Source organism: Mesoplodon densirostris, chromosome X (genome assembly GCF_025265405.1).
Source record: "Mesoplodon densirostris isolate mMesDen1 chromosome X, mMesDen1 primary haplotype, whole genome shotgun sequence".
NCBI lineage: Eukaryota > Metazoa > Chordata > Mammalia > Artiodactyla > Ziphiidae > Mesoplodon > Mesoplodon densirostris.
In genome coordinates this window covers 4,475,832-4,503,780 of record NC_082681.1, presented here as the reverse complement: position 1 = coordinate 4,503,780, position 27,949 = coordinate 4,475,832, and the positions used below count along the sequence as shown (strand labels likewise).

Here is a 27,949-nt window from a genome sequence, read left to right as displayed (position 1 = left end):
TAGTTTTTTAAGGAACCTCCATACTGTTCTCCATAGTGGCTGTACCAATTCACATTCCCACCAGCAGTGCAAGAGTGTTCCCTTTTTTCCACACCCTCTCCAGCATTTATTGTTTCTAGATTTTTTGATGATGGCCATTCTGACTGGTGTGAGATGATATCTCATTGTAGTTTTGATTTGCATTTCTCTAATGAGTAAAGATGTTGAGCATCCTTTCATGTGTTTGTTGGCTGTCTGTATATCTTCTGTGGAGAAATGTCTATTTAGGTCTTCTGCCCATTTTTGGATTGGGTTGTTTGTTTTTTTGCTATTGAGCTGCATGAGCTGCTTATAAATTTTGGAGATTAATCCTTTGTCAGTTGCTTCATTTGCAAATATTTTCTCCCATTCTGAGGGTTGTCTTTTGGTCTTGTTTATGGTTTCCTTTGCTGTGCAAAAGCTTTTAAGTTTCATTAGGTCCCATGTGTTTATTTTTGTCTTTATTTCCATTTCTCTAGGAGGTGGGTCAAAAAGGATCTTGCTGTGATTTATGTCATAGAGTGTTCTGCCTATGTTTTCCTCTAGGAGTTTGATAGTGTCTGGCCTTACATTTAGGTCTTTAATCCATTTTGAGCTTATTTTTGTGTATGGTGTTAGGGAGTGATCTAATCTCATACTTTTACATGTCCCTGTCCAGTTTTCCCAGCACCACTTATTGAAGAGACTGTCCTTTCTCCACTGTACATTCCTGCCTCCTTTATCAAAGATAAGGTGACCATATGTCCGTGGGTTTATCTCTGGGCTTTCTATCCTGTTCCATTGATCTATCTTTCTGTTTTTGTGCCAGTACCATACTGTCTTGATTACTGTAGCTTTGTAGTATAGTCTGAAGTCAGGGAGCCTGATTCCTCCAGCTCCATTTTTCGTTCTCAAGATTGCTTTGGCTATTCGGGGTCTTTTGTGTTTCCATACAAATTGTGAAATTTTTTGTTCTAGTTCTGTGAAAAATGCCATTGGTAGTTTGATAGGGATTGCATTGAATCTGTAGATTGCTTTGGGTAGTAGAGTCATTTTCACAATGTTGATTCTTCCAATCCAAGAACATGGTACATCTCTCCATCTATTTGTATCATCTTTAATTTCTTTCATCAGTGTCTTATAATTTTCTGCATACAGGTCTTTTGTCTCCTTAGGTAGGTTTATTCCTAGATATTTTATTCTTTTTGTTGCAATGGTAAATGGGAGTGTTTCCTTGATTTCACTTTCAGATTTTTCATCATTAGTATATAGGAATGCCAGGGATTTCTGTGCATTAATTTTGTATCCTGCAACTTTACCAAATTCATTGATTAGCTCTAGTAGTTTTCTGGTAGCATCTTTAGGATTCTCTATGTATAGTATCATGTCATCTGCAAACAGTGACAGCTTTACTTCTTCTTTTCCCATTTGGATTCCTTTTATTTCCTTTTCTTCTCTGATTGCTGTGGCTAAAACTTCCAAAACTATGTTGAATAAGAGTGGTGAGAGTGGGCAACCTTGTCTTGTTCCTGATCTTAGTGGAAATGGTTTCAGTTTTTCACCATTGAGGACGATGCTGGCTGTGGGTTTGTCATATATGGCCTTTATTATGTTGAGGAAAGTTCCCTCTATGCCTACTTTCTGCAGGGTTTTTATCATAAATGGGTGTTGAATTTTGTCAAAAGCTTTCTCTGCATCTATTGAGATGATCATATGGTTTTTCTCCTTCAACTTGTTAATATGGTGTATCACATTGATTGATTTGCGTATATTGAAGAATCCTTGCATTCCTGGAATAAACCCCACTTGATCATGGTGTATGATCCTTTTAATGTGCTGTTGGATTCTGTTTGCTAGTATTTTGTTGAGGATTTTTGCATCTATGTTCATCAGTGATATTGGCCTGTAGTTTTCTTTCTTTGTGACATCCTTGTCTGGTTTTGGTATCAAGGTGATGGTGGCCTCGTAGAATGAGTTTGGGAGTGTTCCTCCCTCTGCTATATTTTGGAAGAGTTTGAGAAGGATAGGTGTTAGCTCTTCTCTAAATGCTTGATAGAATTCGCCTGTGAAGCCATCTGGTCCTGGGCTTTTGTTTGTTGGAAGATTTTTAATCACAGTTTCAATTTCAGTGCTTGTGATTGGTCTGTTCATATTTTCTATTTCTTCCTGATTCAGTCTTGGCAGGTTGTGCGTTTCTAAGAATTTGTCCATTTCTTCCAGGTTGTCCATTTTATTGGCATAGAGTTGCTTATAGTAATCTCTCATGATCTTTTTTATTTCTGCAGTGTCAGTTGTTACTTCTCCTTTTTCATTTCTAATTCTATTGATTTGAGTCTTCTCCCTTTTTTTCTTGATGAGTCTGGCTAATGGTTTATCAATTTTGTTTATCTTCTCAAAGAACCAGCTTTTAGTTTTATTGATCTTTGCTATCGTTTCCTTCATTTCTTTTTCGTTTATTTCTGATCTGATTTTTATGATTTCTTTCCTTCTGCTAACTTTGGGATGTTTTTGTTCTTCTTTCTCTAATTGCTTTAGGTGCAGGGTTAGGTTGTTTATTCGAGATATTTCCTGTTTCTTAAGGTGGGATTGTATTGCCATAAACTTCCCTCTTAAAACTGCTTTTGCTGCATCCCATAGGTTTTGGGTCGTCGTGTCTCGATTGTCATTTGTTTCTAGGTATTTTTTAATTTCCTCTTTGATTTCTTCAGTGATCACTTCGTTATTGAGTAGTGTATTGTTTAGCCTCCATGTGTTTGTATGTTTTACAGCTCTTTTCCTGTAATTGATATCTAGTCTCATAGCATTGTGGTCGGAAAAGATACTTGATACAATTTCAATTTTCTTAAATTTACCAAGGCTTGATTTGTGACCCAAGATATGATCTATCCTGGAGAATGTTCCATGAGCACTTGAGAAAAATGTGTATTCTGTTGTTTTTGGATGGAATGTCCTATAAATATCAATTAAGTCCATCTTGTTTAATGTATCATTTAAAGCTTGTGTTTCCTTATTTATTTTCATTTTGGATGATCTGTCCATTGGTGAAAGTGGGGTGTTAAAGTCCCCTACTATGATTGTGTTACTGTCGATTTCTCCTTTTATGGCTGTTAATATTTCCCTTATGTATTGAGGTGCTCCTATGTTTGGTGCATAAATATTTACAATTGTTATATCTTCTTCTTGGATCGATCCCTTGATCATTATGTAGTGTCCTTCTTTGTCTCTTCTAGTAGTCTTTATTTTAAAGTCTATTTTGTCTGATATGAGAATTGCTACTCCAGCTTTCTTTTGGTTTCCATTTGCATGGAATGTCTTTTTCCATCCCCTTACTTTCAGTCTGTATGTATCTCTAGGTCTGAAGTGGGTCTCTTGTAGACAGCATATATATGGGTCTTGTTTTTGTATCCATTCAGCCAGTCTGTGTCTTTTGGTGGGAGCATTTAGTCCATTTACATTTAAGGTAATTATTGATATGTATGTTCCTATTCCCATTTTCTTAATTGTTTTGGGTTCGTTATTGTAGTTCTTTTCCTTCTGTTGTGTTTCTTGCCTAGAGAAGTTCCTTTAGCATTTGTTGTAAAGCTGGTTTGGTGGTGCTGAACTCTCTCAGCTTTTGCTTGTCTGTAAACGTTTTAATTTCTCCATCAAATCTGAATGAGATCCTTGCTGGGTAGAGTAATCTTGGTTGCAGGTTTCTCTCCTTCATCACTTTAATTATGTCCTGCCACTCCCTTCTGGCTTGTAGAGTTTCTGCTGAGAGATCAGCTGTTATCCTGATGGGGATTCCCTTGTGTGTTATTTGTTGTTTTTGCCTTGCTGCTTTTAATATGATTTCTTTGTGTTTAATTTTTGACAGTTTGATTAATATGTGTCTTGGTGTATTTCTCCTTGGATTTATTCTGTATGGGACTCTCTGTGCCTCCTGGACTTGATTAACTATTTCCTTTCCCATATTAGGGAAGTTTTCAACTATAATCTCTTCAAATATTTTCTCAGTCCCTTTCTTTTTCTCTTCTTCTTCTGGAACCCCTATAATTCGAATGTTGGTGCGTTTAATGTTGTCCCAGAGGTCTCTGAGACTGTCCTCTGTTCTTTTCATTCTTTTTTCTTTATTTTGCTGTGCAGCAGTTATTTCCACTATTTTATCTTCCACCTCACTTATCCGTTCTTCTGCCTCAGTTATTCTGCTATTGATCCCATCTAGAGTATTTTTTATTTCATTTATTGTGTTTTTAATCGATGCTTGATTCGTCTTTAGTTCTTCTAGGTCCTTGTTAACTGTTTCTTGCATTTTGTCTATTCTATTTCCAAGATTTTGGATCATCTTTACCATCATTATTCTGAATTCTTTTTCAGATAGACTGCCTATTACCTCTTCATTTGTTAGGTCTGGTGGGTTTTTATCTTGCTCCTTCTCCTGCTGTGTGTTTTTCTGTCTTCTCATTTTGCTTATGTTACTGTGTTTGGGGTCTCCTCTTTGCAGGCTGCAGGTTCGTAGTTCCCGTTGTTTTTGGTGTCTGTCCCCAGTGGCTAAGGTTGGTTTAGTGGGTTGTGTAGGCTTCTTGGTGGAGGGGACTACTGCCTGTGTTCTGGTGGATGAGGCTGGATCTTGTCTTTCTGGTGGGCAGGTCCACGTCTGGTGGTGTGTTTTGGGGTGTTTGCGGACTTTTTATGATTTGAGGCAGCCTCTCTGCTAATGAGTGGTGTTGTGTTCCTGTCTTGCTAGTTGTTTGGCATAGGGTGTCCAGCACTGTAGCTTGCTGGTCGTTGAGTGAAGCTGGGTGCTGGTGTTGAGATGGAGATCTCTGGAAGATTTTCGCCGTTTGATATTATGTGGAGCTGGGAGGTCTCTTGTGGACCAGTGTTCTGAAGTTGGCTCTCCCACCTCAGAGGCACAGCACTGACTCCTGGCTCCTCAATTTGGGATGATTTGTTGTCTATTCATGTATTCCACAGATGCAGGGTACATCAAGTTGATTGTGGAGCTTTAATCCGCTGCTTCTGAGGCTGCTGGGAGAGGTTTCCCTTTCTCTTCTTTGTTCTCACAGCTCCTGGGTCTCAGCTTTGGATTTGGCCCCGCCTCTGCGTGTAGGTCGCCGGAGGGCGTCTGTTCTTCGCTCAGACAGGACAGGGTTAAAGGAGCAGCCTCTTCGGGGACTCTGGCTCACTCAGGCCGGGCGGGAGGGAGGGGCACGGAGTGCGGGGCGAGCCTGCAGCGGCAGAGGTCGGTGTGACGTTGCACCAGCCCGAGGCGCGCCGTGCGTTCTCCCAGGGAAGCCGCCCCTGGATCCCGGGACCCCGGCAGTGGCAGGCTGCACAGGCTCCCGGAAGGGCGGTGTGGACAGTGTCCTGCGCTCACACACAGGCTTCTTGGCGGCGGCAGCAGCAGCCCCAGCGTCCCACGCCCGTCTCTGGGCTCCGCGCTTTCAGCCGCGACTCGCGCCCGTCTCTGGAGCTCCTTTACGCGGCGCTCTTAATCCCCTCTCCTCGCGCACCAGGAAACCAAGAGGGAAGAAAAAGTCTCCTGCCTCTTCGGCAGCTCCAGAGTTTTCCCGGACTCCCTCCCGGCTAGCTGTGGCACATTAGCCCCCTTCAGGCTGAGTTCTCGCCGCCAGTCCCAGTCCTCTCCCTGCGCTCTGACCGAAGCCCGAGCCTCAGCTCCAGCGCCGCTCGCCCTGGCGGGGGAGCAGACAAGCCTCTCGGGCTTGTGAGTGCCGCTCGGCACCGCTCCTCTGTGCGGGAATCTCTCTGCTTTGCCCTACCCAGGTATGTGGGGAGTTTCTTGCCTTTTGGGAGGTCTGGGGTCTTCTGCCAGCGTTCAGTAGGTGTTCTGTAGGAGTTGTTGCACGTGTAGCTGTATTTCTGGTGTATCTGTGGGGAGGAAGGTGATCTCCGCGTCTTACTCTTCCGCCATCTTACCCGGAAGTCTGGATGTCAGAATCTACCTTCTTAATCTGTCATGTTTGAACTATCATACATTTTTGGGTTCAGCAACTTGTGTTAACACAAATGATCTGATCATGTTGCTCACTTTTTAATAAAGTCAATAATGCTTCCCTGTAACTACTGGATAAATACATTCTGTATCACTTCCAGACTATTATCACTCATCGGTCACACAGAAATTTTTCCACTACCCCTCTTTCTTTATCACTGCCATTTTCCAAATGCTTACTTACTCCTCTACATTCAATGGGGATGTTAACATTTAGATTATTTTTCCCAACCCTTAGTACTTCCATTACCCCAGGGGACTTCTTTATTTACAGGAAGTACTCATACAATCCCCCACCAATCATCATCCTTACTCCCACCAATTTCCAATCAGGCACAAAATACCATTATTGCTACCTTTTGAAAATATAGTATAACCATATACTTAAAAACCTTATTTAGTGGAAAAAGGAGTAGCTTGAACACAGACAGATCTGCATTTGCTTAATAACTGTGTCATCTTGGGCAAATCATTTTTAGTTTTTAAGCTTTACTTTCTGGATCAGCTAAATAGGGATAATAATACCTATATTAAATAGTTTTGTTAAGATTAGAGATGTTTTACATAAAGTATCTGTCACATGGTAGGTGTCCAATACATAGTAGTTGTTATTAATATTATTATTAGAATTTATAGCTCATGTAACTGGGCACCTTACCTTCATCTTGTCTTCCTCCAATCTACCTTCCATACTGTTCCCAGAGTGATCTTTCTAAAATGCAAAACTGTTTGTACCATTCTTTTGGAAGAAACTCTTCAATGGATCCCTATCATTTTTATGCCAGCATAGCTCATAAGCACCCTTCTTTACCCCAGGCCACTTACCTGCACTTTACTTTGTGGTCCTGAAACCAAGCAGGACCCTGTGGGATCCTCCTGGGTACAAAAGCCCCTCCCTGTCCCTTGCTTCTTGTTTGTAGGAAAAAGGCTTCAGCCTCCCAGACCTTCCCTGATTTCCAAAGGGCAGATTCAAACATTTTCTATTTAGGAAAGTAAGGGAATGCAAAAACAAAGGATGAGCAGTCAAAAAACAATAGTGCAGCCATGGGGCAGGGTCCTGGTTCCTCCTCAAGGCATATACATAACAGTACCTTTGAGTTCTGCAGGAACTAAGGCCCCCACCCAGGTAGAGGATGTCAACTTCAGGCTAAGCACAAGATTCTTAGAGCACTGCCCTGTTACCTTACCACCAACTAATTAGAAAAAAGTCACACATCCCACAACTATCACCCCAAATTTTGCCTATAAAAACTTCTCCCCCAAAACCAACGGAATGGGGAGACTTGGGTTTTTTGAGCATGAGTCACCCATTCTTCTTGCTTGGTCCTGCAGTAAACCTTTATCTGCACAAAATTCCAATGGTTTGGTTTGTTTGGCCTCACTGTGTGTTGGGCACACACAATTGCATTAGGTGACAGTTCAGTCACAATGAACTTTTTTTTAAGTTTCTTTATTGTAACATCACTACCTCCCCTGCTCATTCTTCTGGCCTTCGTATCTGCTGTACTCTCTCTCTCTCTGGAACATTTCTTCCCTATCTTTTATTATAATTTACTTCTACACATCTTTTAAGTTGCAGTTTAAAAGTTATTTCCTCTGGAATTCATTGTAGATATTCCCCATAGACTCACTTCATTGTCCCTGCTAGATGCTCAGATAGCATATGCTCATAAAGCATATTTCACTCTGTGCTTCCCTGATCATAGCACATATTCCACATTTTCATCATGGTTTAACTGTTTTCCCCAATAGAATGTAGTTATATGAGAGCAGAAACCACATCTACTTTTGCCTACCACTTTATCCCTAGTGCCCAGAATACTCTTTGGGTCTGATTAAGCCCTCAAGAACTATTTTTGGAAGAATTAACAAATAAAAGTTCTAACAAGAGACATGAATTTTCTGATGCATGTTGTCAATTCATAAATACCTGCATTTGTGTGTGCTATTTTCCCTGCCTGGAATACCCTCCTATACCTCACCCTGTCCCTCACCTGTTTAATAGTTACCTATATTTCCTTTAAAATTCAAGATACAGGATAAGTATTATCTCCTTTTCACAACTTTCTTTGGTGTCTCCACATGATTTTAGATGCTTTTTACCCTGTAATTCCATCACATTTTGTACCTGCCTCTATTTAAGGACTTTTATATTATTGTGCAGCTATCTGTGCATATGTTTTCTTTAACTACTAGACAGTAAAGTCACTAAGAGCATGAGCTGTGTCTTATTTATCTCTGTAGTTCAGCATATATCCCAAAGCCTTAAACATAATAGCACTCATAAGTATGTTGAATGAATGATTCAAGTGAATGAGTTAAAATCTAGCTAAATTCAATAAGTACTTTTCCCTCCTATTCAAATAATCACTGGAACTTTTTAAAATTGTATTATATATTATGCAACATCTATATATAATAATTATAAAGAACACAACAATGAACGTATTTCCCCATATATTCATTAATAAGATGTCATTAATAGAAATAAAGTTCCCTATATCCATGTCTGAAAAAATGGAAAATACCTCATAAATGTGTATATCATCTTGACCTGGACTCTGTTCATCTTTTCTGTATTGTTTCAATTTTACTATGTGTGCTGCTGAAGCAAACAGCAGGTAATGAGCTTTGGCCTGCATTTTTATGGTTGTCTTGAGGTCGCAAGATGAAGCAAGGGAAGGCTTGATTCTAAAGTGTCCTAGTTATGTAGCCATGCAATGCTTGGTTAGATTTTTCTAAAAAGTTGTCCTTCTTTAATTTTCCTATGGAATCCAGATACTATTTCTTTTCTTTCTTTCTTTTTTTTTTTTTGCAGTATGCAGGCCTCTCACTGCTGTGGCCTCTCCCGTTGCAGAGCACGGGCTCCGGACACGCAGGCTCAGCAGCCATGGCTCACGGGCCCAGCCGCTCCACGGCATGTGGGATCTTCCCGGACCGGGGCATGAACCCGTGTCCCCTGCATCGGCAGGCGGACCCTCAACCACTGCGCCACCAGGGAAGCCCCCAGATACTATTTTTAACGGTAAAAATAATGAGAGGAATGCTGTAGAATGACATTTCCTGAAAAATTCTAAGTATTCTTCAGACCTTATCCAATTTGTGCTCTTCATGTGTCTACAAGACAGGCAGCAGCCACATTATTATCAAAATGAGAAAGCAGATAATTTGTGTCTTGCAAAAGGTCACTAGACAAATAAATTATGGGGTGATAAATAGAGTCAAGCTCTTATTTTAAGTTTTGAACCTAGGTTTCCCTCTGGATCCACCTTCCTGGGTCAACAGTGAAGCATTTACTGTGTAAGGGAACCAATATCTTCATCATGCTTCTGAACTTCTGTACCTCCTCTGTTCTGTCCTTCAGAATAAGCACAAGGGCATTCTGCATAGACTTCTATCTTATTGAACTCCACTTTCTTGTCCAATTCAGACTAGAATGAAGGACCTAATGGTCATCTTCCTATTCATCCAACTCTATTTTCAGGTGACTAATCTTCTGCCCTCCTCAGTCTGCATCCTCTCTTCTTCATATTTCAACATTCCCATCCTCCCATCTCCTTTCTTCTCTCTTCTATTCCTCCTCCAAAACTTAAACCTATCCTCTATTCTCTTTTCCTTTTATTATTCAGTTTCTCCACTATCCTGTTCTCCTCATTCATTCTGTTTCTTTCCCTCTATTATTCTCAGTCTCTATGTGTTCCTTTTCTGCCCATCACTCTTCCCTCCAACCACCTCATTCCATACATCCTCTCTTCTGTTTATATCTACTCCACTCCATTATTTCCACAGTTGTGTACACTGTCATCTCCTCTTCAAACTCTTCTCTTTATGCACTTTATTACAAGTATTTCTCTCTTCTACCTATTCCTCCACTTATGCTCTAGTCTCTTCAAATTCTCCTTCATACATTATAACTATTCAGACTTCTACTCTGTCCTATCCTCCCCACCTCCTTTTCAACATTTATGTCTAATTTCTTGTCTTTCCATGCAGTGTCAGAATAGGTATCCCTCTTCCTTTACAAGCAAATCTTTCCCTGTAGTTTGGATACCATCTCCTGACAGCTTTCTCTGGGAACCTGATGTCAGAAAAACCCTATTTCTACTGTATCTTCAATCTTTGCCTTTCTACTAGCCCCTTTCAACTATCTCACAAATATGTGCCAGTCTCTCCATTCAAAAAAAATAACTATTTCCTTTACCCCTGAATATATCTATTATATACCCATCCCTTTCATTTTCAAGCAAGTTCCCAGAAAGTATTTTCTATGTTCACTATCTCCACTACCTCTACGCCAACTCATAAAAACTCATTGCACTAATCACTCCATTGAAAGAGTGTACGTGAAGAACACCAGTGTTTTCCATGTTACCAAACCTAATACATACTTTCAATTCTCTATATTAGTAGATATCTTTGTAATAGCCAACAATATTGTAAAGATGTATAAGTAATAGTAAAGAGCATAAAATTGCAGCCAAACTGTCAGAGTATGAATCCTCGACCATTTACTACCTAGGTGATCTTAGAAAATGTTACTCACTCTGTGTCTCAGATTCCTCACCTGTAAAGTTGGAATAATTGTATCTATCTCATAGACTTGTTGTGAAGATCATAAAAGTAGAATGGTTATAAAAATGCCTGGCACATTGTAAGTACTATATTGATGGCAACTATTGTACTTATTATGCTATTATTGTATTATTATTATTGATCACTCTCATCTTTTTGAAACCCTTTACCCTTTCAATATATTAGCCAAAATGTGTTCAATCAATATTCAGTAACAATCCTAAAATATCAGTGTCCTAAAACCACAAAGGTTTCTTTCTCATTCACACTATTTGTCTATCTCAGGTTGTGGGAGGGATGTTCTCTTCTATGTTATCTTTAATAAGGGACACAGAATGATAGAGCCAAGGCCACCTGGCATAATGCTACTCACTGTGGCCAGGGGGAGAGGAACATGGAAAATCACGTACTGGCTCTTAAAAGTTTCTAATCCTTAACAGATACATACTACTATATACAAAATAGATAGACAACAAGCCCCACTGTAGAGCACAGGAGACTATATTCAATCTCCTGTAATAACCTATAATGTCAAAGAATCTGAAAAAATATATATAACTGAATCACTTTGCTGTACACCTGAAACTAACACAACATTGTAAATCAACTATACTTTTTAAAAAAAGATAAATGAACTTTATGACCAGTGCTGCAAATTCACCCTGAGTAAAATGATACTTAATTTTATGAATTAAAAAGAACAATATTCTGGTTCCTGAGTGATCACTGTGTTTCCAGAAGGCACTGATATGGAAACAGTTATAATAGATTCCACTAACTGCAAAATTTTTGCACAGAGATGAAAATAAAAAAATGTACATGTTAAAAAAACAAAAAATAAATAAAATTTCCATCCTCCCTCAGAAATCACACATGTTATTTCCACTCACATTTGGTTAGCCAAAGCAATTCATTTGTTTAAGGCTCTATGGAAGTGAAATACTAACATATACCCAGAGGGAAGTGAACTGGAAATATTGGAAGTAGCAGTATTGACTACCACACTTAGCTTTCAAGATACTACACACTAGTGGTTCTATTAACACCTTCCTTTCTTTTCCTTTTCGGTCTCCATCATAGGTTCCACTTTCTTCCCTTCTGCTTTAATGATAGTGATGCTACATGACTGGATGCTTGGCATGATTTGCCTCTCACTCTACATACTTTCCTGAAGTGATCATATGCATTCACATGGTTGTCCCACCATACTGACAATACCAAACTTTACATCTCTTGCTTGTGTCTCTCTCCTGATCTTATGACTTGAATATCCAACTACTGTTAGACTTCTGTCCCTGGAAAATCTACAATCTTCTTAAGCTTATCTTGTCCAAAATTAACCTCACAGATTTATTCTATCTAAATTTTTCCTAAATCTCATATGATCTACCCCAGTTCGTAATACCATCAGTCACCCATTTTACTTGGGTGCCTTCTACTTTAATTCCTCCTCTTTGCTCTCATTCTGACATTGGCTGTTTTTACCATCTATTTCCTCAGTGTATCTCCCCGTCTCCACCTTAATCCACTGCTCTGAATTAGAACTTCACCACTCCTCATCTAGACTACTTAATCTGTCTCCTAACCAGCTTTCCTATTACCAGTCTTGTTCCCTACAAATGCATTCTTTACACAGTAACTAGGATGCCATATATAACATTTTTTAAAAATTGACCACCTCATTGTCTTGCTTATAATATACCATTCAATTTCCTGCAACTGCTCAGTTGTTTTTCTCTACCCAGAATGTCCTTCCTCTCTTCCCTCCACTTTCCACATACAATTTTCTTGACTATATTCTACTTATCTAATAAAGCAAAAATGAATGCCAATACTAATAATCAGGAACTTAGGTGTTGCCTCATCCAGAGACTCTTTGCTCAACTTGATCCAGAAGAATGAGTTAGATGACCCTTTTCTATTCTTTCATAATTACTCATAACTTTATAATTTCAGTTAATTGTTTGTGGTTATCTATTAGCCTTTTCCCCGTATTATATTGTGACTGTCTTAAGGACAAAGACTATATCTTCTTAATGTTTGCATAGCCAGAACCTAGTCCAGGGCCATGTATGTATTACGAAGTTAAAACATGTTTGGTGAATGAATAAATGAATGGATGAAAAATACTAATCTTTCTTCCATCTATAATTTGTCTCCCTCAAGTGTCCCTTTCCCTACTTCTGTATGTCTTCTTTTCTTTCTTCCCATTTACTGCATACTTTACTCCAATTTCTCCTTTTTCTTTTAGGATATTCTAATATCTAGCTTTTTTATTTTATTTCATCTTCTGCCTTATCTTCTCAAATTTTCTACTCTTTTTCTCTCCTCTCATAGCCTCTCTTTCCTCTACCCATTTCTCCTTTATTGATTCATCTGTGTGTGCATGTGTATAAAAGTTCTGGGAATAGACCAATAAAATAAATATATATGTTAATTTTATTGATCTCCTCTCCACATTATTCTTCCCAGTTCTATCCACTTCCCTTTTCTCCATCATTCTTCCCTCTACTCTCTTAGCTCCTCCTCTTTAATTCAACTTCTAACAATTGACTTGCTATCCATTTTTCCTTGGCCATCTTCTTGTCTCCCAAATTCTTTCAGAAGCATATCAATAGTAAATTTAAAGTAATGAAGGACTAGCATACAGGGAAGCACACTTCATGTATTCATCACATACTTACCAGGTATGCATTATTTGAGTTTCATTGTGTATAATAACAAATGTACAGAACCTGTACCGAAAGATCACTCATTAATGTGGGAGGCAGCTTCAGGAAGTGACAACTGACAGCAAGAACCAAGAAAGTTTTTAGTGTTGGGGCAAAGAATCTTAATGAACTGGAAATGTGTTCAAAATTATTCTTTTAAAAGCAAAATTTACATACCTAAAAACTCTAATGATAATGAGTCATGAAAAACATAAAACTGTGATGGTTTTATGCTTTGGGAGCAGAAAAGTATGAAATACATTATATATATAATATATATTCATATATATATTAAAAGTTATATTCTGAAATTGTGTGGAAATTCACTTATATGAAACTCCCCAGCATTTCCACACAATGGCATAAAATATATGTTGCTATAATTTTGTATTTATATATGTAACATTGTACGTTTCAGAAAATAGCTAACATTATCTCACTTGATTCTCACAGTTCTGCATCATACAGATAGTTTGTTGCTGCAGTTAAACCTAGGCTATTCTGACTGTCACAGTGTTCATGCCTGTGTATATGGCTGTAAGTCTGCATATTTAAATGCCCTTGACTATGTATATGCCTGTGTATTGGTCTACACATGTCTCTGAGTATGCATAAACATTTATACATTGTGAATGTATATCTCTGTGTGTCTGAAAATGTTCATATGGCCAACTCTATTTTTTATTGAAATATAGTTGATTTGCAATATTGTGTTAGTTTCAGGTATACAGCAAAGTGATTCCGTTTATATATATATATATTTATATACATACACCTATATACATATAAATATTTCAGATTATTTTCTATTATAGGTTATTATAAGATATTGAATATAGTTTCTTGTGCTATAACAGTACGTCCTTGTTGTTTATCTATTTTATATATAGTAGTGTGTATATGTTAACCCCACACTTCTAATTTATCCCTCCCCCCTCCCTTTCCCTTTCCCCTTTTGGTAAACATAAGTTTGTTTTCTAAGTCTGTGAGTCTATTTCTGTTTTGTATAGAGATTCATTTGTATTATTTTTTAGATTCCATGTATAAGTGATAGCATATAATATTTGTCTTTCTCTGCCTGACTTACTTCACTTAGTATGATATTTTCTAGGTCCATCCATACTGCTGCAAATGGCAATATTTCATTCTTTTTTATGGCTGAGTAATATTCCATTGTGTGTGTGTGTGTATGTATATATATATATATATCACATGTTCTTAAAGCAATCATCTATTGATGGGTACTTGTATTATTTTCATGTCTTGGCTATTATAAATAGTGCTGCTATGAACATTGGGGTGCACATTATCTTTTCAAATTAGAGTTTTTGTTTTTTCTGGATATATGCCCAGGAGTGGGATTGATGCATTATATGTTAGCTCTATTTTCAGTTTTTTAAGGAACTTCCATACTGTTCTTCATAGTGGCTGTACCAATTTACATTCCCACCAACAGTGTAGGAGGGTTCCCTTTTCTCCACACCCTCTCCAGAACTTATTATTTGTAGACTTTTTAATGATAGCCATTCTTATCGGTGTGAGGTAATACCTCACTGTGGTTTTGATTTGCATTTCTCTAATAATTAGTGATGATGAGCATTTTTTTCATGTGCCTGTTGGCCAACTCTCTATACTTGTGTCTATAATATATACGTCTGCAAGTGTGCATACCTGCAAATGTGTTAGGAAGTATATGCCTATATGTGCATTTCTAATCTGTAACCTTGACAGAATTTTCAATGGATAGCTTAAAACATGCTGATTTCAATCCTGGTCCTACCCCAGTATACTTTAGATGAGCTGCGCCACTCTCTGACCTCATGGTGTAGAGAAGGGTTCCATTGTCCACCAGTCTGAGCAGCTTGTTAGGTGTGGTCATGTTATGGGCCACTGATTTCTTGCCATTGTGGAAGAAGGTGTCAGGGGTCCAGATCTTACTAGCCAGAAGATTATTCAGTGGAAGGATCTTCATGGGTCCATCAAATTTCAGTCTTTCATCATGCCATGTCTGTCGAAAAAATACATCAATGGTGTACTCCTAAGGACAAAAAGAGAGAGAACAATGTTTCAGTTGAGTTCTGGTAGGGACCCACAGTGCCCTTAGCAAATATTAATTACTTTGCAGTATTTCCTCTGATGCAGAGAAGCAGCAGTCTATTAACAGTAGTTACTAGTAAGTAGGGCAAATGATTGTGATTGAGAAAAAATGTCATGGTGATCAGTAAGTACATAGATAATATGTTTGACAAGATTTTGCTTAGGAAGATCACTGCCAACACTGCCCTGCACATCACGCAAGCTGAACACAAGACTTTGCCTAATGAAAAGGAAAGAGCTCCCTTCTCTATGCAGTGGCATCTCTAATAAGAGCAAACTCCTTACCTTATCTCTTCTACTAAATGACCCCATATGAACATCAAAGGCCAATATAACAATTACCATAAAACTAAAATCTTACATTTTAAAACACATTTCATTTGATTCTCTAACAATATGTCTAATGAGTTAATATCTTATTATCTTCAATAAATAAGGAACTCTTACAGATAAGATTAAGACAAACACACAAATAGAAAAATGGGTAAGTGACATGAACAGAAAATTCATGAAATGGATAAAAATTGCTAATAAACATGAAGAACATTTTCAAAATTGCTGTTCATCTAAACATAAATTAAAGTTACAATAAATGTTCCAGGTTTTGGTAACAGCAGACTAAATCATTTCGATATACCTTCCTATAGCTATTAATTATAAAATTTGAACTAAAAATTATGGATATATAGCTAGATAGATATACAGACTATTTGAAACCAATGAGGAATGATTGAAAGCAGACAAAAACTTGAAGAAAGTTTAGTCTTGAAAGATGGCAGCACATGTGCTCAAGGCACCGCATACCCTGATGAAGGGCTGAAGCCTGTAGGAAGGGAGACTTTCCCTAATTGGTCCACAGGGGAGCCACATTTATGCAATTTGTCTAGAGGGGATACATTTCCTTATCTGCAAAAAGGCACTATATATGCTAACAGCTTGGGAACTAGATAATAGGTAGGATAATGATTTATAGTACAAAAACCTGAGAATGCTGAGACTAGAGGAACTTTCACTTTTAGGCAATCTCTTTTTTTTTGTTAGTTTCTGCTTCATAACAAAGTGAATCAGTTATACATATACATATGTTGCCATATTCCCTCCCTCTTGCGTCTCCCTCCCACCCTCCCTATCCCACCCCTCTAGGTGGTCACAAAGCACAGAGCTGATCTCCCTGTACTATGCGGCTGCTTCCCACTGGCTATCTACCTTACGTTTGGTAGTGTATATATGTCCATGCCTCTCTTTCGCTTTGTCACAGCTTGCCCTTCCCCCTCCCCATATCCTCAAGTCCATTCTCTAGTAGGTCTGTGTCTTTATTCCTGTCTTACCCCTAGGTTCTTCATGACATTTTTTTTCTTCTTAAATTCCATATATATGTGTTAGCATATGGTATTTGTCTTTCTCTTTCTAACTTACTTCACTCTGTATGACAGATTCTAGGTCCATCCACCTCATTACAAATAGCTCAATTTCGTTTCTTTTTATGGCTGAGTAACATTCCATTGTATATATGTACCACATCTTCTTTATCCATTCATCTGTTGATGGGCATTTAGGTTGCTTCCATGACCTGGCTATTGTAAATAGTGCTGCAATGAACATTGGGGTGCATGTGTCTTTTTGAATTATGGTTTCTTCTGGGTATATGCCCAGGGGTGGGATTGCTGGGTCATACGGTAGTTCTATTTTTAGTTTTTTAAGGAACCTCCATACTGTTCTCCATAGTTGCTGTATCACTTTACATTCCCACCAACAGTGCAAGAGTGTTCCCTTTTCTCCACACCCTCTCCAGCATTTGTTGTTTGTAGATTTTCTGATGATGCCCATTCTAACTGTGTGAGGTGATACCTCATTGTAGTTTTGATTTGCATTTCTCTAATAATTAGTGATGTTGAGCAGCTTTTCATGTGCTTCTTGGCCATCTGTATGTCTTCTTAGGAGAAATGTCTATTTAGGTCTTCTGCCTATTTTTGGATTGGACTGTTTGTTTCTTTAATATTGAGCTGCAGGAGCTGTTTATATAGTTTGTAGATTAATCTTTTGTCAGTTGCTTCGTTTGCAAATATTTTTTCCCATTCTGAGGGTTGTCTTTTCATCTTATTTATGGTTTCCTTTGCTGTGCAAAAACTTTTAAGTTTCATTAGGTCCCATTTGTTTATTTTTGTTTTTATTTCCATTACTCTAGGAGGTGGATCAAAAAAGATCTTGCTGTGATTTATGTCAAAGAGTGTTCTTCCTAAGTTTTCCTCTAGGAGTTTTATAGTGTCTGGTCTTACATTTAAGTCTCTAATCCATTTTGAGTTTATTTTTGTGTATGGTGATAGGGAGTGTTCTAATTTCATTCTTTTACATGTAGCTGTCCAGTTTTCCCAGCACCACTTATTGAAGAGACTGTCTTTTCTCCATTGTATTTCCCTGCCTCCTTTGTCATAGATTAGTTGACCATAGATGCGTGGGTTTAACTCTGGGCTTTCTATCTTGTCCCATTGATCTATATTTCTGTTTTTGTGCCAGTACCATACTGTCTTGATTACTGTTGCTTTGTAGTATAGTCTGAAGTCAGGGAGTCTGATTCCTTCAGCTCCGTTTTTTTCCCTCATGACTGCTTTGGCTATTCGTGGTCTTTTGTGTCTCCATACAAATTTTAAGATTTTTTGTTCTAGATCCATAAAAAATGCCATTGGTAATTTGATAGGGATTGCAGTGAATCTGTAGATTGCTTTGGGTAGTATAGTCATTTTCACAATATTGATTCTTCCAATCCAAGAACATGGTATATCTCTCCATCTGTTGGTACCATCTTTAATTTCTTTCATCACTGTCTTACAGTTTTCTGCATACAGGTCTTTTGTCTCCCTAGGTAGGTTTATTCCTAGGTATTTTATTCTTTTTGTTGCAGTGGTAAATGGGAGTGTTTCCTTAATTTCTGTTTCAGATTTTTCATCATTAGTATATAGGAATACAAGAGATTTCTGTGCATTACTTTTGTATCCTGCAACTTTACCAAATTCATTGATTAAACACCAGAAATTTGTTTCCCAGACAGAGTGATCATGGCTATTGTTCCTTGTGACACAATGGAAGTTCAGCTAAAAATACCCTGAAATTTATTTGACCAAAGGCTGCCCTATCAGGAAAGAGACACTCTGCTGCTTCTGCTTAATCATGAGGGAGAAGAACAAACAAGCAACTGGAAGATGAAACTTCAGATGTGATAAAACATCTGGATTGTTTGAAATGTCTCCAGAGCATCTGCACACCCATGTGTGTCTGCTTGGGTGGGAATAGAGAAGGGAGATGAGCTGCTTTGGCCAGGGGTTATGTGTATGTTTCCATAGTATCCCTGAATTTGGGTATCTGTTTGCACATGTGTGTCTATGGAGTGCCTGGGGTGGTGTGTAGGCTGTGTTTTTATTCTGTATATACCTTCTTATTTTGTCTGAATATATTTATGGGCGTTCATTCATAAGTGAGAGTGAATGAGTATGTGTGTGTGGGGGGGTGTGTGTGTGTCCAAAGAGTAGCTTCAGTTGCTTTCTTATGCATATCTTAATCAATCACTAATTCCCAGCAATACAAAGAGAGCTTCACCTCCCTGGTGAGTTTGGTTATCCCCAATGGACTATGAGCTCTCTGAATATAGGATTCCCTAGATCCCCTTAATGCAGAGTTGAGCCTCTAAGGAGTACTTGTTGAATGAGCAAATGTCAACAGTTTTAATGCATGTCTGGATCTGAAGCTGTGGGCATTAATGGTCAACAGGTTGAGAGGGTGTAATCTAGACATACAGGCTTTCCTGCTGCCACTAAGAGAGACTCACATCCTCCATCCGTCTTACATCAAACATGTCCCTCACTAAGCTCTCCCTATGTGTCAAGTACTCTCTGAAGTGCCAGGGAAGCCATGGAGTACTTGGTACTTGCCTTTAAGGAGTTCACAGGGAATTTACTATATCTCTGTATCCCTTTCTTTATTCCACACTTAAAAGACGAAGTCCAGGACTCTACCTTCCCCCTGCCTGGCATCACAACCACTCATGACTTCCTCTCCTGAGAATTAGCTTGTTTCTCCAACTGACTCCTACACCTTGCCTGACTGAAATAAGAGCCATGTAAAATCAACATGCCTAAACCAACTCTCAGCCTCCAGTCTGTTCCCCCTTGTAGTTCATGCTGTACAGACTGCCAGATCAATCATTCTAAAACAACACATGTATATTTTTACTGCCCTAGTCTAATCCACTCAATGGCTCTGTATTACCTATAGGAAAAAACTCTATCATGACACTACACAACTGCTTGTAGTTACCCAACAGATCTAAATAAACTTTGTCCCCTCTAAGTAGTAGTCCCACTGAAGATAAAGAAAAAATTCTATGTAGTGAGCATGGATATTTCATATTTTTGAACATAGTTTTTCTGATTTTAAGATTTTAAATACAAAGTCACTCATTCAACAAACCTTTTTGGAGCTTCTAATCACTGTCTGACCTACTGGGAAGATAATAGCTTCTTTGTGTCCCTTCATGATAATTTTTCAAATAACGATATTTGGTATCTGAAGTAGGTATTGATCAGATACTCCACTAGGACAGGGTCTCCTGCCTCAACTCTCCACTGCATGCCTTGCTTTGGCAGAAAGGGAGAATGGTAGGAGAAGGGGGAGTCCTTGTAGATGGCTCATGAATCATCCCCTTGCTAGTTCTGCTGTGCACTACGCTATTCCTTGAATCTGCTCTGATGCTCTCTTCATCCTCACATCTGTAGAAGGACCCGTTTCTAGTAGGTTTGACTCTTCCTCCAAACACTTTACATCACCATGATCCATCTACTTCCCCATTGAATAGGGCTTGTTTGCAAGGAATGGACTTCTACTTTTTTTGGGTGGGGGGATGGACTTCTTGAATGACACTACCAGTTGCTAGACTGAGAGTCCCCACCATGTGCACTCCTCACATGACCTATTTGTGCTGATATGTGTGTGGTACTGAAATGTGAAGTGTGAGGTCAGACAAAGTTTGAGGATAGGGAGAAAAGCTGAATTTTGAAAGATATGTTGTAGAAGGGAAAGGTACTCCTGGTGGGGGATATATGCTTGATATGTGAATAGGTGGGAAGAGCAGGGCAAAAGATGGATTTAGCTAAATGTAGGATGATAAGGGTAGGGCATTCATGAGACAAGACTTCTCCTTAGAATATAGCTCCAAGGCCCTGCCACAGGAAAACCTCAATTTATTTTCTTTGATCTGTTGCATCATCTTTCACTTTTACCTTTGCAGAAACTATACTTACCATGTCAGTGTCTGACACAGGGCCAAAACTGGTCACGTAGATGTCAGTCTTAACTTCAGTCACTGCATCTGGTTGGAAGAAAGTAGAAAAGCAGAGTGTTATGAAAGACTGTTGCCTTAGCTCAGAGAGAGTCCAGTGTAGTACTCCAAATGATAGTGAACTTGTTACTTCTAAGAAAGGATACTTGGTACAATCGTAGGAAAACCCCTTAAAAAACTCTCACTTGTACTATTTCTTCACAGAAAATATGCTAGGCACAGGAACAAAGTCCATCCCTTTAGGTAACATTGAGAATGGCGGCATAACCTCCAAACTCCAAAGCTTAGTGAGAGCCCTTCGAGATCTCTAACATTCACACATGCTGGGCTCTCACACTGGGATTATCCCTACCTGTGGTAGGTTACAAATGTTCCAAGAGCCAACCCTTTTCCACTTTCAGGAATGTAGGATGATTGTACTCCTACTTAAAGTACGGAAGGGATGTGTGACTGGTTTTGGTTGTAGGAGGAAGTAATATGTGTCCCTCCCTGGCTGCAACCATTAATGTCCAACGCAAGACCCTACCTGCCATGGTCACCATGGAAACATATGTTAATATGGAGCTACTATAAGATTGAAACAGCGTGGAATGATGACCCAACACTTGGAGGACAATGGCACTGGAGAGTTGCCTGGATCCACAATAGACTTTGCATCAATGAGAAGTACTTTTGTTGGGTTAAGTGACTGAGATTTGGAGATGATTGATATCACCTGATACACTCTCTTTGCATTTTTTTCTATTGCAACTGTGTATTTACTCATCTGCCTTGCCACATAACCCAAGAGCTCCTGAAGGGCAGTGTCCCTGTTTTGTTATCTCTGTATCCTCAGTACATAGAAAAGGAGTCTGTTATTGAGATGGTGCTAACTGAACATTTTCGGTATTAATGGATGAACCTCATCACGTATATATTTGCCAAGTTGGAAAATGATACTCAGAGAGGTGAAGTTATTGCACTGCTAAGTTTCTCTTTTCCTCCTTCTGTCAGCCCTGTTTACCCCATTGCAGCTCAGACTAGCTCACCCACTCAAGCATACCTCACAGTACAGGGTAGCCTATCTCAGCTTAGCAAAGTCAACTACAGCCTACCAAACACTGCATCATTACGCTAAATTCAAACAAGATCCACTCCAGCCCAGCATACCTGACCCCGGTAGAGCACACCAGTAGTGCAGCTAATACCAATAAAGCCCACATAGGACTTGATATATGTATACTATAATGAGGCTGGTTACTGCAGCCTATGGCAGTATTTTTTTAATTATTAAAATTTATATTTCCGTTTTAATTGAAGTATAGTTGATTTAAAACATTATATTAGTTTTAAGGGTACAATATTGTGATTTGACATTTTTATAGATTATGCTCCATTTAAAGTTATTGTAAAATATTGGTTATATTCCCTGTGCTATACATTACACTACTTCTTTTTTCCCATGGAGAGGTAATGGACACACGTACTCCATTTATAGCATATTCACTATATTCATCCAGTCCTGCGTCCTAGCCCAGATGTACTTTATGTCTTATTGACTTCACATTTTCCAGAGCCATCTCTTAGGCTCTTAATACGCTATTCCCCTACACAGGCACAAAGTATACTTAAGGCCACTGTACACATCCACAAACATTCCATTTTCAAAAGAGACTATGAGTATCATTTAATAATAATCAACACTGTAGTCAATTCACCAAAACACACAATCTACTTCCAAGCTTAATCAGCAAATAACATCTCTGAAGCTAGAGCTGTGTTTTAAATATTTGGGCTCTCATCTAGAGCACAGTCTTCCCTCAGAGATATTTCTGTGCTTCAAGGACAAGAGACAACACTTCAGAATGCAGAACATGCCCCCTAAACACTTGTCTCTTCAGATACACTGCCAAATTCATTGGCTGGGGAAACATTGCCATACCCCAAAGTACATAAAACAAAATTAATTAATTAATGGGAGAGACCACAATTACATTTGAATCCAATATTCCAGGCAGGATATAGTTAGACACAGAACAACTTCCTAAACCACTTTAACTATAAAACTGTAAGATAGCTATGCAGATTCAAATCAGGGGACCCAGGGACTTCCCTGGCAGTCCAGTGGTTAAGACTCTGTTCTTCCACTGCAGGGGATGCGGGTTCGATCCCTGGTTGGAGAACTAAGATCCTACATGCCACTTGGCACAGCCAAAACAAAAACAAAAACAAAACAGGGGACCCAGACTATAGGAGAAAAAGGAGAAGAGAGATAGTGGTGATAAAGTCAGGAGACTGCTCTAGCTCTAAGAGGAGAATGGAGTCACTGTAGGTAGAAAAGGAAGAGTCTTTGGGTGGGATGGGAAGGCTTGCATTCTGGATCTCTGCCCCGACTTGCTGAATACCTTAAGACTTTTCTTCTTTTGGCTTTTCTCTTGTATAATGAGGGTTTGGTATCAAACAAATTTGAATTTTCTCTCTGCTCTAACTAGGAACTCTGAACACACGGCCAAGCAAAAAGCATCTGACTAAAGGTGCCCAATGGTAGCAAAAGGCAAGTTTTCTCTGCTGCCTGAGGAAGGTAGGAGGCTTGTATGATCAGGCCACCCAACGTGGCTGTTCTCTTGCTCTCTGTACATCCCCTGCTCCACCAGTCCCTGCTTCACCTACACCCACTCACATGACTGACCTTCCTTCAATCATAGGGCCTAATCAGTATATGCCTATGTACTTGTCTCTGGCCCCAGCTAATGATCTAATCTTTAGATCAGAACTATCTCCACTATGATGATTTATCAAAGGGGCAGTGAGGGGTGAACCCCTCTACTGGTTTCCCTGGCAACCAATAAGCACCGACCTAAAAATCAATTCCTCCTGTAACTGGTAACCTCCCTCCCCATCCCACCTGGGAGTGAAGACTGCCACCAAGTCCTGCCCACCTCTGCTGCACATGGTGGGGTGTCACTCCAGGACCTTGGTTCTGACAAGGAAGATTCCCCTTATCCATGAAACCATTGATGTCTCTGTCGCTGACTCCAGGCTCTTTCTTTGGTCTTGAGGCTGGGAAAGTACAGGGCTTGCAGGTCTGGGGGGTGCAACCCAACAAGGTTTAATGCGAATAAGGTATTCCTCCTCTCTCTCTACTGTTCACTGTCATTTAAAAGACACCCATTGGGACCTCCCTGGGGATCCAGTGGTTAAGACCTCACTTTCCAATGCAGGGGGTGTGGGTTTGTTCTCGGTTGGGGAGCTAAGACCCCACATGCCTCGCAGCCAAAAAACCCAAAACATAAAACAGAAGCAATATTGTAACAAATTCAATAGAGACTTTAAGAAAATGGTCCACATCAAAAAAAATTTTTTTAACATCTTTATTGGAGTATAACTGCTTTACAGTGGTGTGTTAGTTTCTGCTGTATAGCAAAGTAAATCAGCTATACATAAACATATATCCCCATATCTCCTCCCTCTTGCATCTCCCTCCCACCTTCCCTATCCCACCCCTCTAGGTGGACACAAAGCACCAAGCTCATCTCCCTGTGCTATGTGGCTGCTTCCCACTAGCTATCTCTTTACATTTGGTAGTGTATATTGACATTCCCCCAGTGTTGCACACAGGGACCACAAAGCCCCAATGACTAAATCCCATTTTTTGACTAGGAAATCCAGCTGCCTTGGAGCAGGGTATGTGACAACACACAGAAGTACCCTGCAGAAGTATTGTACAGTGATTGAAAGCATGACTAACTGGGTTTGAATTTAGGTTCTGCCATTTACTCTTTGTGTGCCTTTTGTCACTTAACTTCTCTATGCCTGTTTCTTCATCTGGAAAATTGGTATACTGATAGCACGTACCTCAGAATTGCTCTGAGGACTTAAGGAGACAGTACTGAGACCAATAGTTAGAATAAATCCAGTGTTCAATATATGTTAGCTGCTGCTGCTGCTTAATACTATTCCAGAGGCAAGACCATATGAGACACCCATAAGGCCAAGTGGACAGAACTCACCCAGAAGTCTAAGGTCCTCAGTCCCAGACAAAGAAGAGAGTATCCACCCACCACTCCAGCTCCTCTGTGTGAAGGAATGATTAGAAGTTTGCTATTTCATTTAATTAAATGAAAAGACCAGTAAATTAGACTAAAACTGGTGAGGGCTACAGTTCATAGTCTAGCCCTTGTTCACAGCCTTCTCATTTTTCAAATGTGAAAAATGATTTAATTGGGAAATTATATTTTTTTCTTTTTTCTTTTTTTAACAAATATTTTCCAGTGCTCCTTGGTTCTTTTTTATTTACTTTGGAGATCCAATTTCCTTCCAATATTACCTTCTGAAACCAAAGGTGAATAGAATTATCTTTTCCTTTTGCAAATTTACTGTGGTATTGGAAGCTAAACACATATGCCCTTAGCCTTCAGTGGGACTCCCATTGGTGGGGAACTTATCAACCAGTTCCTAATGTCATTCCAGCTTGCTTTTGACCTGAAAGAGTAAAGATGTGCCAATCAGCAAGTGATCACTGTGTTTATATTGACTATGTTGCTCATACAAACTGTATTTTCTAGTCTGAATTCAAATAGATCCCCAAGAAGCCATGAATTTTCTCCTCTGAGCAGAAACCAGAGTAGTTTCCACAACTCTAGCTTCTCCACTCCAGCACACACATAAACATTGGTCTTAGTACTGCCCTTTGGATCCACACAACAAAATCTGCTTCTTGTTCTTTTGAGAGTTAAAGACCTTCAGAGATTGAAGGAAAGTGATCATGGTACACCTAAGTCTTCTATTCTTGTTCCTTTCCAGATTAAATATCCTGACTTCTTTTGTGTCTCCCCTCTTTTGACATGGTTTTAAGCAACCTCACTATCCCACATTCACTTTCCTCTGGATTGGGTCTGATTTTTTACTGGCACTCTGAAATGTTTTGTGATGAAACTTTTTGTCACAGTTCTATTCGACAGGATCATAAGATGAATGATATGAACAAAAGCCAACCATACCCCTTTATCTCATTACAGGCGGTGACGGACTCTTCAATCCTTCCCAATAACGGTCTTCCTGACAATAGTGAGGTTTTAAGGATTGGGACTTTGACTAAAAGAACAAAGTCCTGACTTTTCTATTTTCCTACTTCCATATCACTGGGAATTTTAGAGAATAAGTGTTTGTTATTGTGTACACTTTTCATCTTGAAGAGAGACTAAGCTACTAGAAATGAGCTCCCGTGTGAATAGCTGGGTCTGCTAGCAACGTGGATTTAGGGAGTGGGCTACAATGACTTATGGAGAGCCTCTCAGAGATCTGAGAGCTGGAGTGCTCTGTTCTGTTAATGGCCTTTTCATTTGTCTTTTACAAACCTTGGGGACTGAGATACTGTAAGTATTCAGTGACACCACCCCCCATAGCATTAATCACAGATAAGCTCTTCAGAGGAATCACAGACAGATGGCTTAAGGAAGCAGATATGACAAAACTCTGTATTAGAGGTCCTAAGTTCTAATCTAAGCTCTGAAATTGACTCATACCCCCTTTTGCAGGCTGTCTGGGCAAAGTTCATAACTTTTGACATTTGGTAGGCTAGAGGTCTAGCACTGTGTTTATGCTACTTCATCTAGTGCTGGCACCTGGAATGTACAGCAAATCTTAATAGCTAGCTACATGCAACATGTGTTTATAACAAAACACCAGCAAGAATTTCAGTCTTAACGCGCCCCCAAAATTCATCTTTCAGTCCCAAGCCAGTTAGAGTTGGTGGGCAGTAAATACCATTCAGATCACTCCACTTCATTCACTGGTTCCACAAAAACACTGATTCCTGGGCTATCATCCTCAGCATTTCATCTTCCTCATCATTATCTCATTCTTTAATCTGGCATTTAACATTTAATTTGTAAAGTACCAACACATATTTCAAGTGTCAATTCAAACGGTCCCATTTGTCTGTCACTCATTCTAGATATTTCCCTCCTCCAACTTTTCCTTTTCCCTTTCCTGTACACCTATTATTTGTTACCTAACTCAATACTTACCGAGCGTGTAGTGGAAAAAGCATTGAACCTGATTTCAGAAGATCTTGGTACAGGTCAAGTAGTGCTACTGACAAGCTACTATGATCGTGAATGAGACTTTTATCTCCTTGAGCCTAGGTTTCCTTTACTAGAATATGAAGTTTTGGCACAGAGATCCCTAAAATCCATTTCAAAAAATATGCTCTGTTTCTTTGGTCTTGTGGTTTCTAAGCCCAGAGTTGATCAGAGGCACTAAATTAGAACTGAAGAAGAGATAGGGCAGTGGCAAAAACAACAAATAAGCACTAATGTAGTAAAGAAAGGGGTAGGAAAAAAGTAATAATATCCAGGCTTTTCTCAGAACAGGTTGCTGTGCTCAGTGCTTCTAGTGGCATTAATATAGGTCTATAGAAGGACCTTCCTAGAATATCTTATCCCTCAGACCTTTCTAGAGACATCCTTTCCTTGTGATGGGGACCAAAGGCAATATTAGGATTTGTATCTCCAGAGAAAATGATGGGCAGATGGGTGGAACTAGCCACCCACATAGAAAGAAATTTCAGTAACAGGTATGGAATAAATAAAACCATCAGAGAGCAGCCTCTTCAGCGGTTCATAGCCCTTCACTGAAAATAGAGGTCACTTCCAAGAGCTAGTAGGATTTCCTTGGGGCAATATTATAACAAAATTAGAGAGGGAATTTGAAGCAGTGCTCAAATAATGACCAAGAAATAAGTTGGAGGCCAACTACACAATGTCTTCTCCACTCTAAAGGCACATCCTTGAGCCAGAACAAGCTGAAAGTCAGGGGGAAAGCAATAGAATCTTTAAAACAGCTGAAATATTCTAAAATGTTACAAGGATGCTCTGGTATTTTTCCAGGGCCTACTGATTTTTAGCTTAAACATAAAATTAATAAGTGGAAAAAACTTTGGTATAGGACTCTGGAGACTTGGGTTAATCCTGGTCCTACCTCAAGTTAACTATACCTTAATTTCTTTATCTGTAAAAAAGGGAATCCATTTTGTTATGATTCCAATATTAAAAATATTGGCCTTAATAGATTAGAAGAGGCTACTAGAGGCACATACACTGTCATTCTTAAGAAATGTTTGGAACTTCCAGATAAGATGGCACAGGTAATAAACACACTATAATGAGAGATAAAATATAAATGATATAATAAAAAAGATATAACTGTTCCAAATAAAAGATCAAAATATCATGGAACAGACACAAATCAAAGGTGTAAGTAATACTG

At 39.1% G+C, this 27,949-nt stretch overlaps 1 protein-coding gene and 1 pseudogene across 1 annotated transcript in view; both read right to left on the bottom strand.

Moving 5' to 3' along the window:
* Positions 1-27,949, bottom strand: part of GABRA3 (gamma-aminobutyric acid type A receptor subunit alpha3) — a 144,164-nt gene that overhangs the window by 65,777 nt on the left and 50,438 nt on the right. Inside the window, exons 3-4 of the mRNA XM_060086793.1 lie at positions 20,664-20,731; positions 15,093-15,313 (exon numbers count right to left, since the gene is read on the bottom strand). Coding sequence (XP_059942776.1) covers positions 15,093-15,313; positions 20,664-20,731 — 289 coding nt within the window. The remainder of the gene's footprint in view (positions 1-15,092; positions 15,314-20,663; positions 20,732-27,949) is intronic.
* Positions 8,506-8,606, bottom strand: LOC132482779 (U6 spliceosomal RNA; annotated as a pseudogene).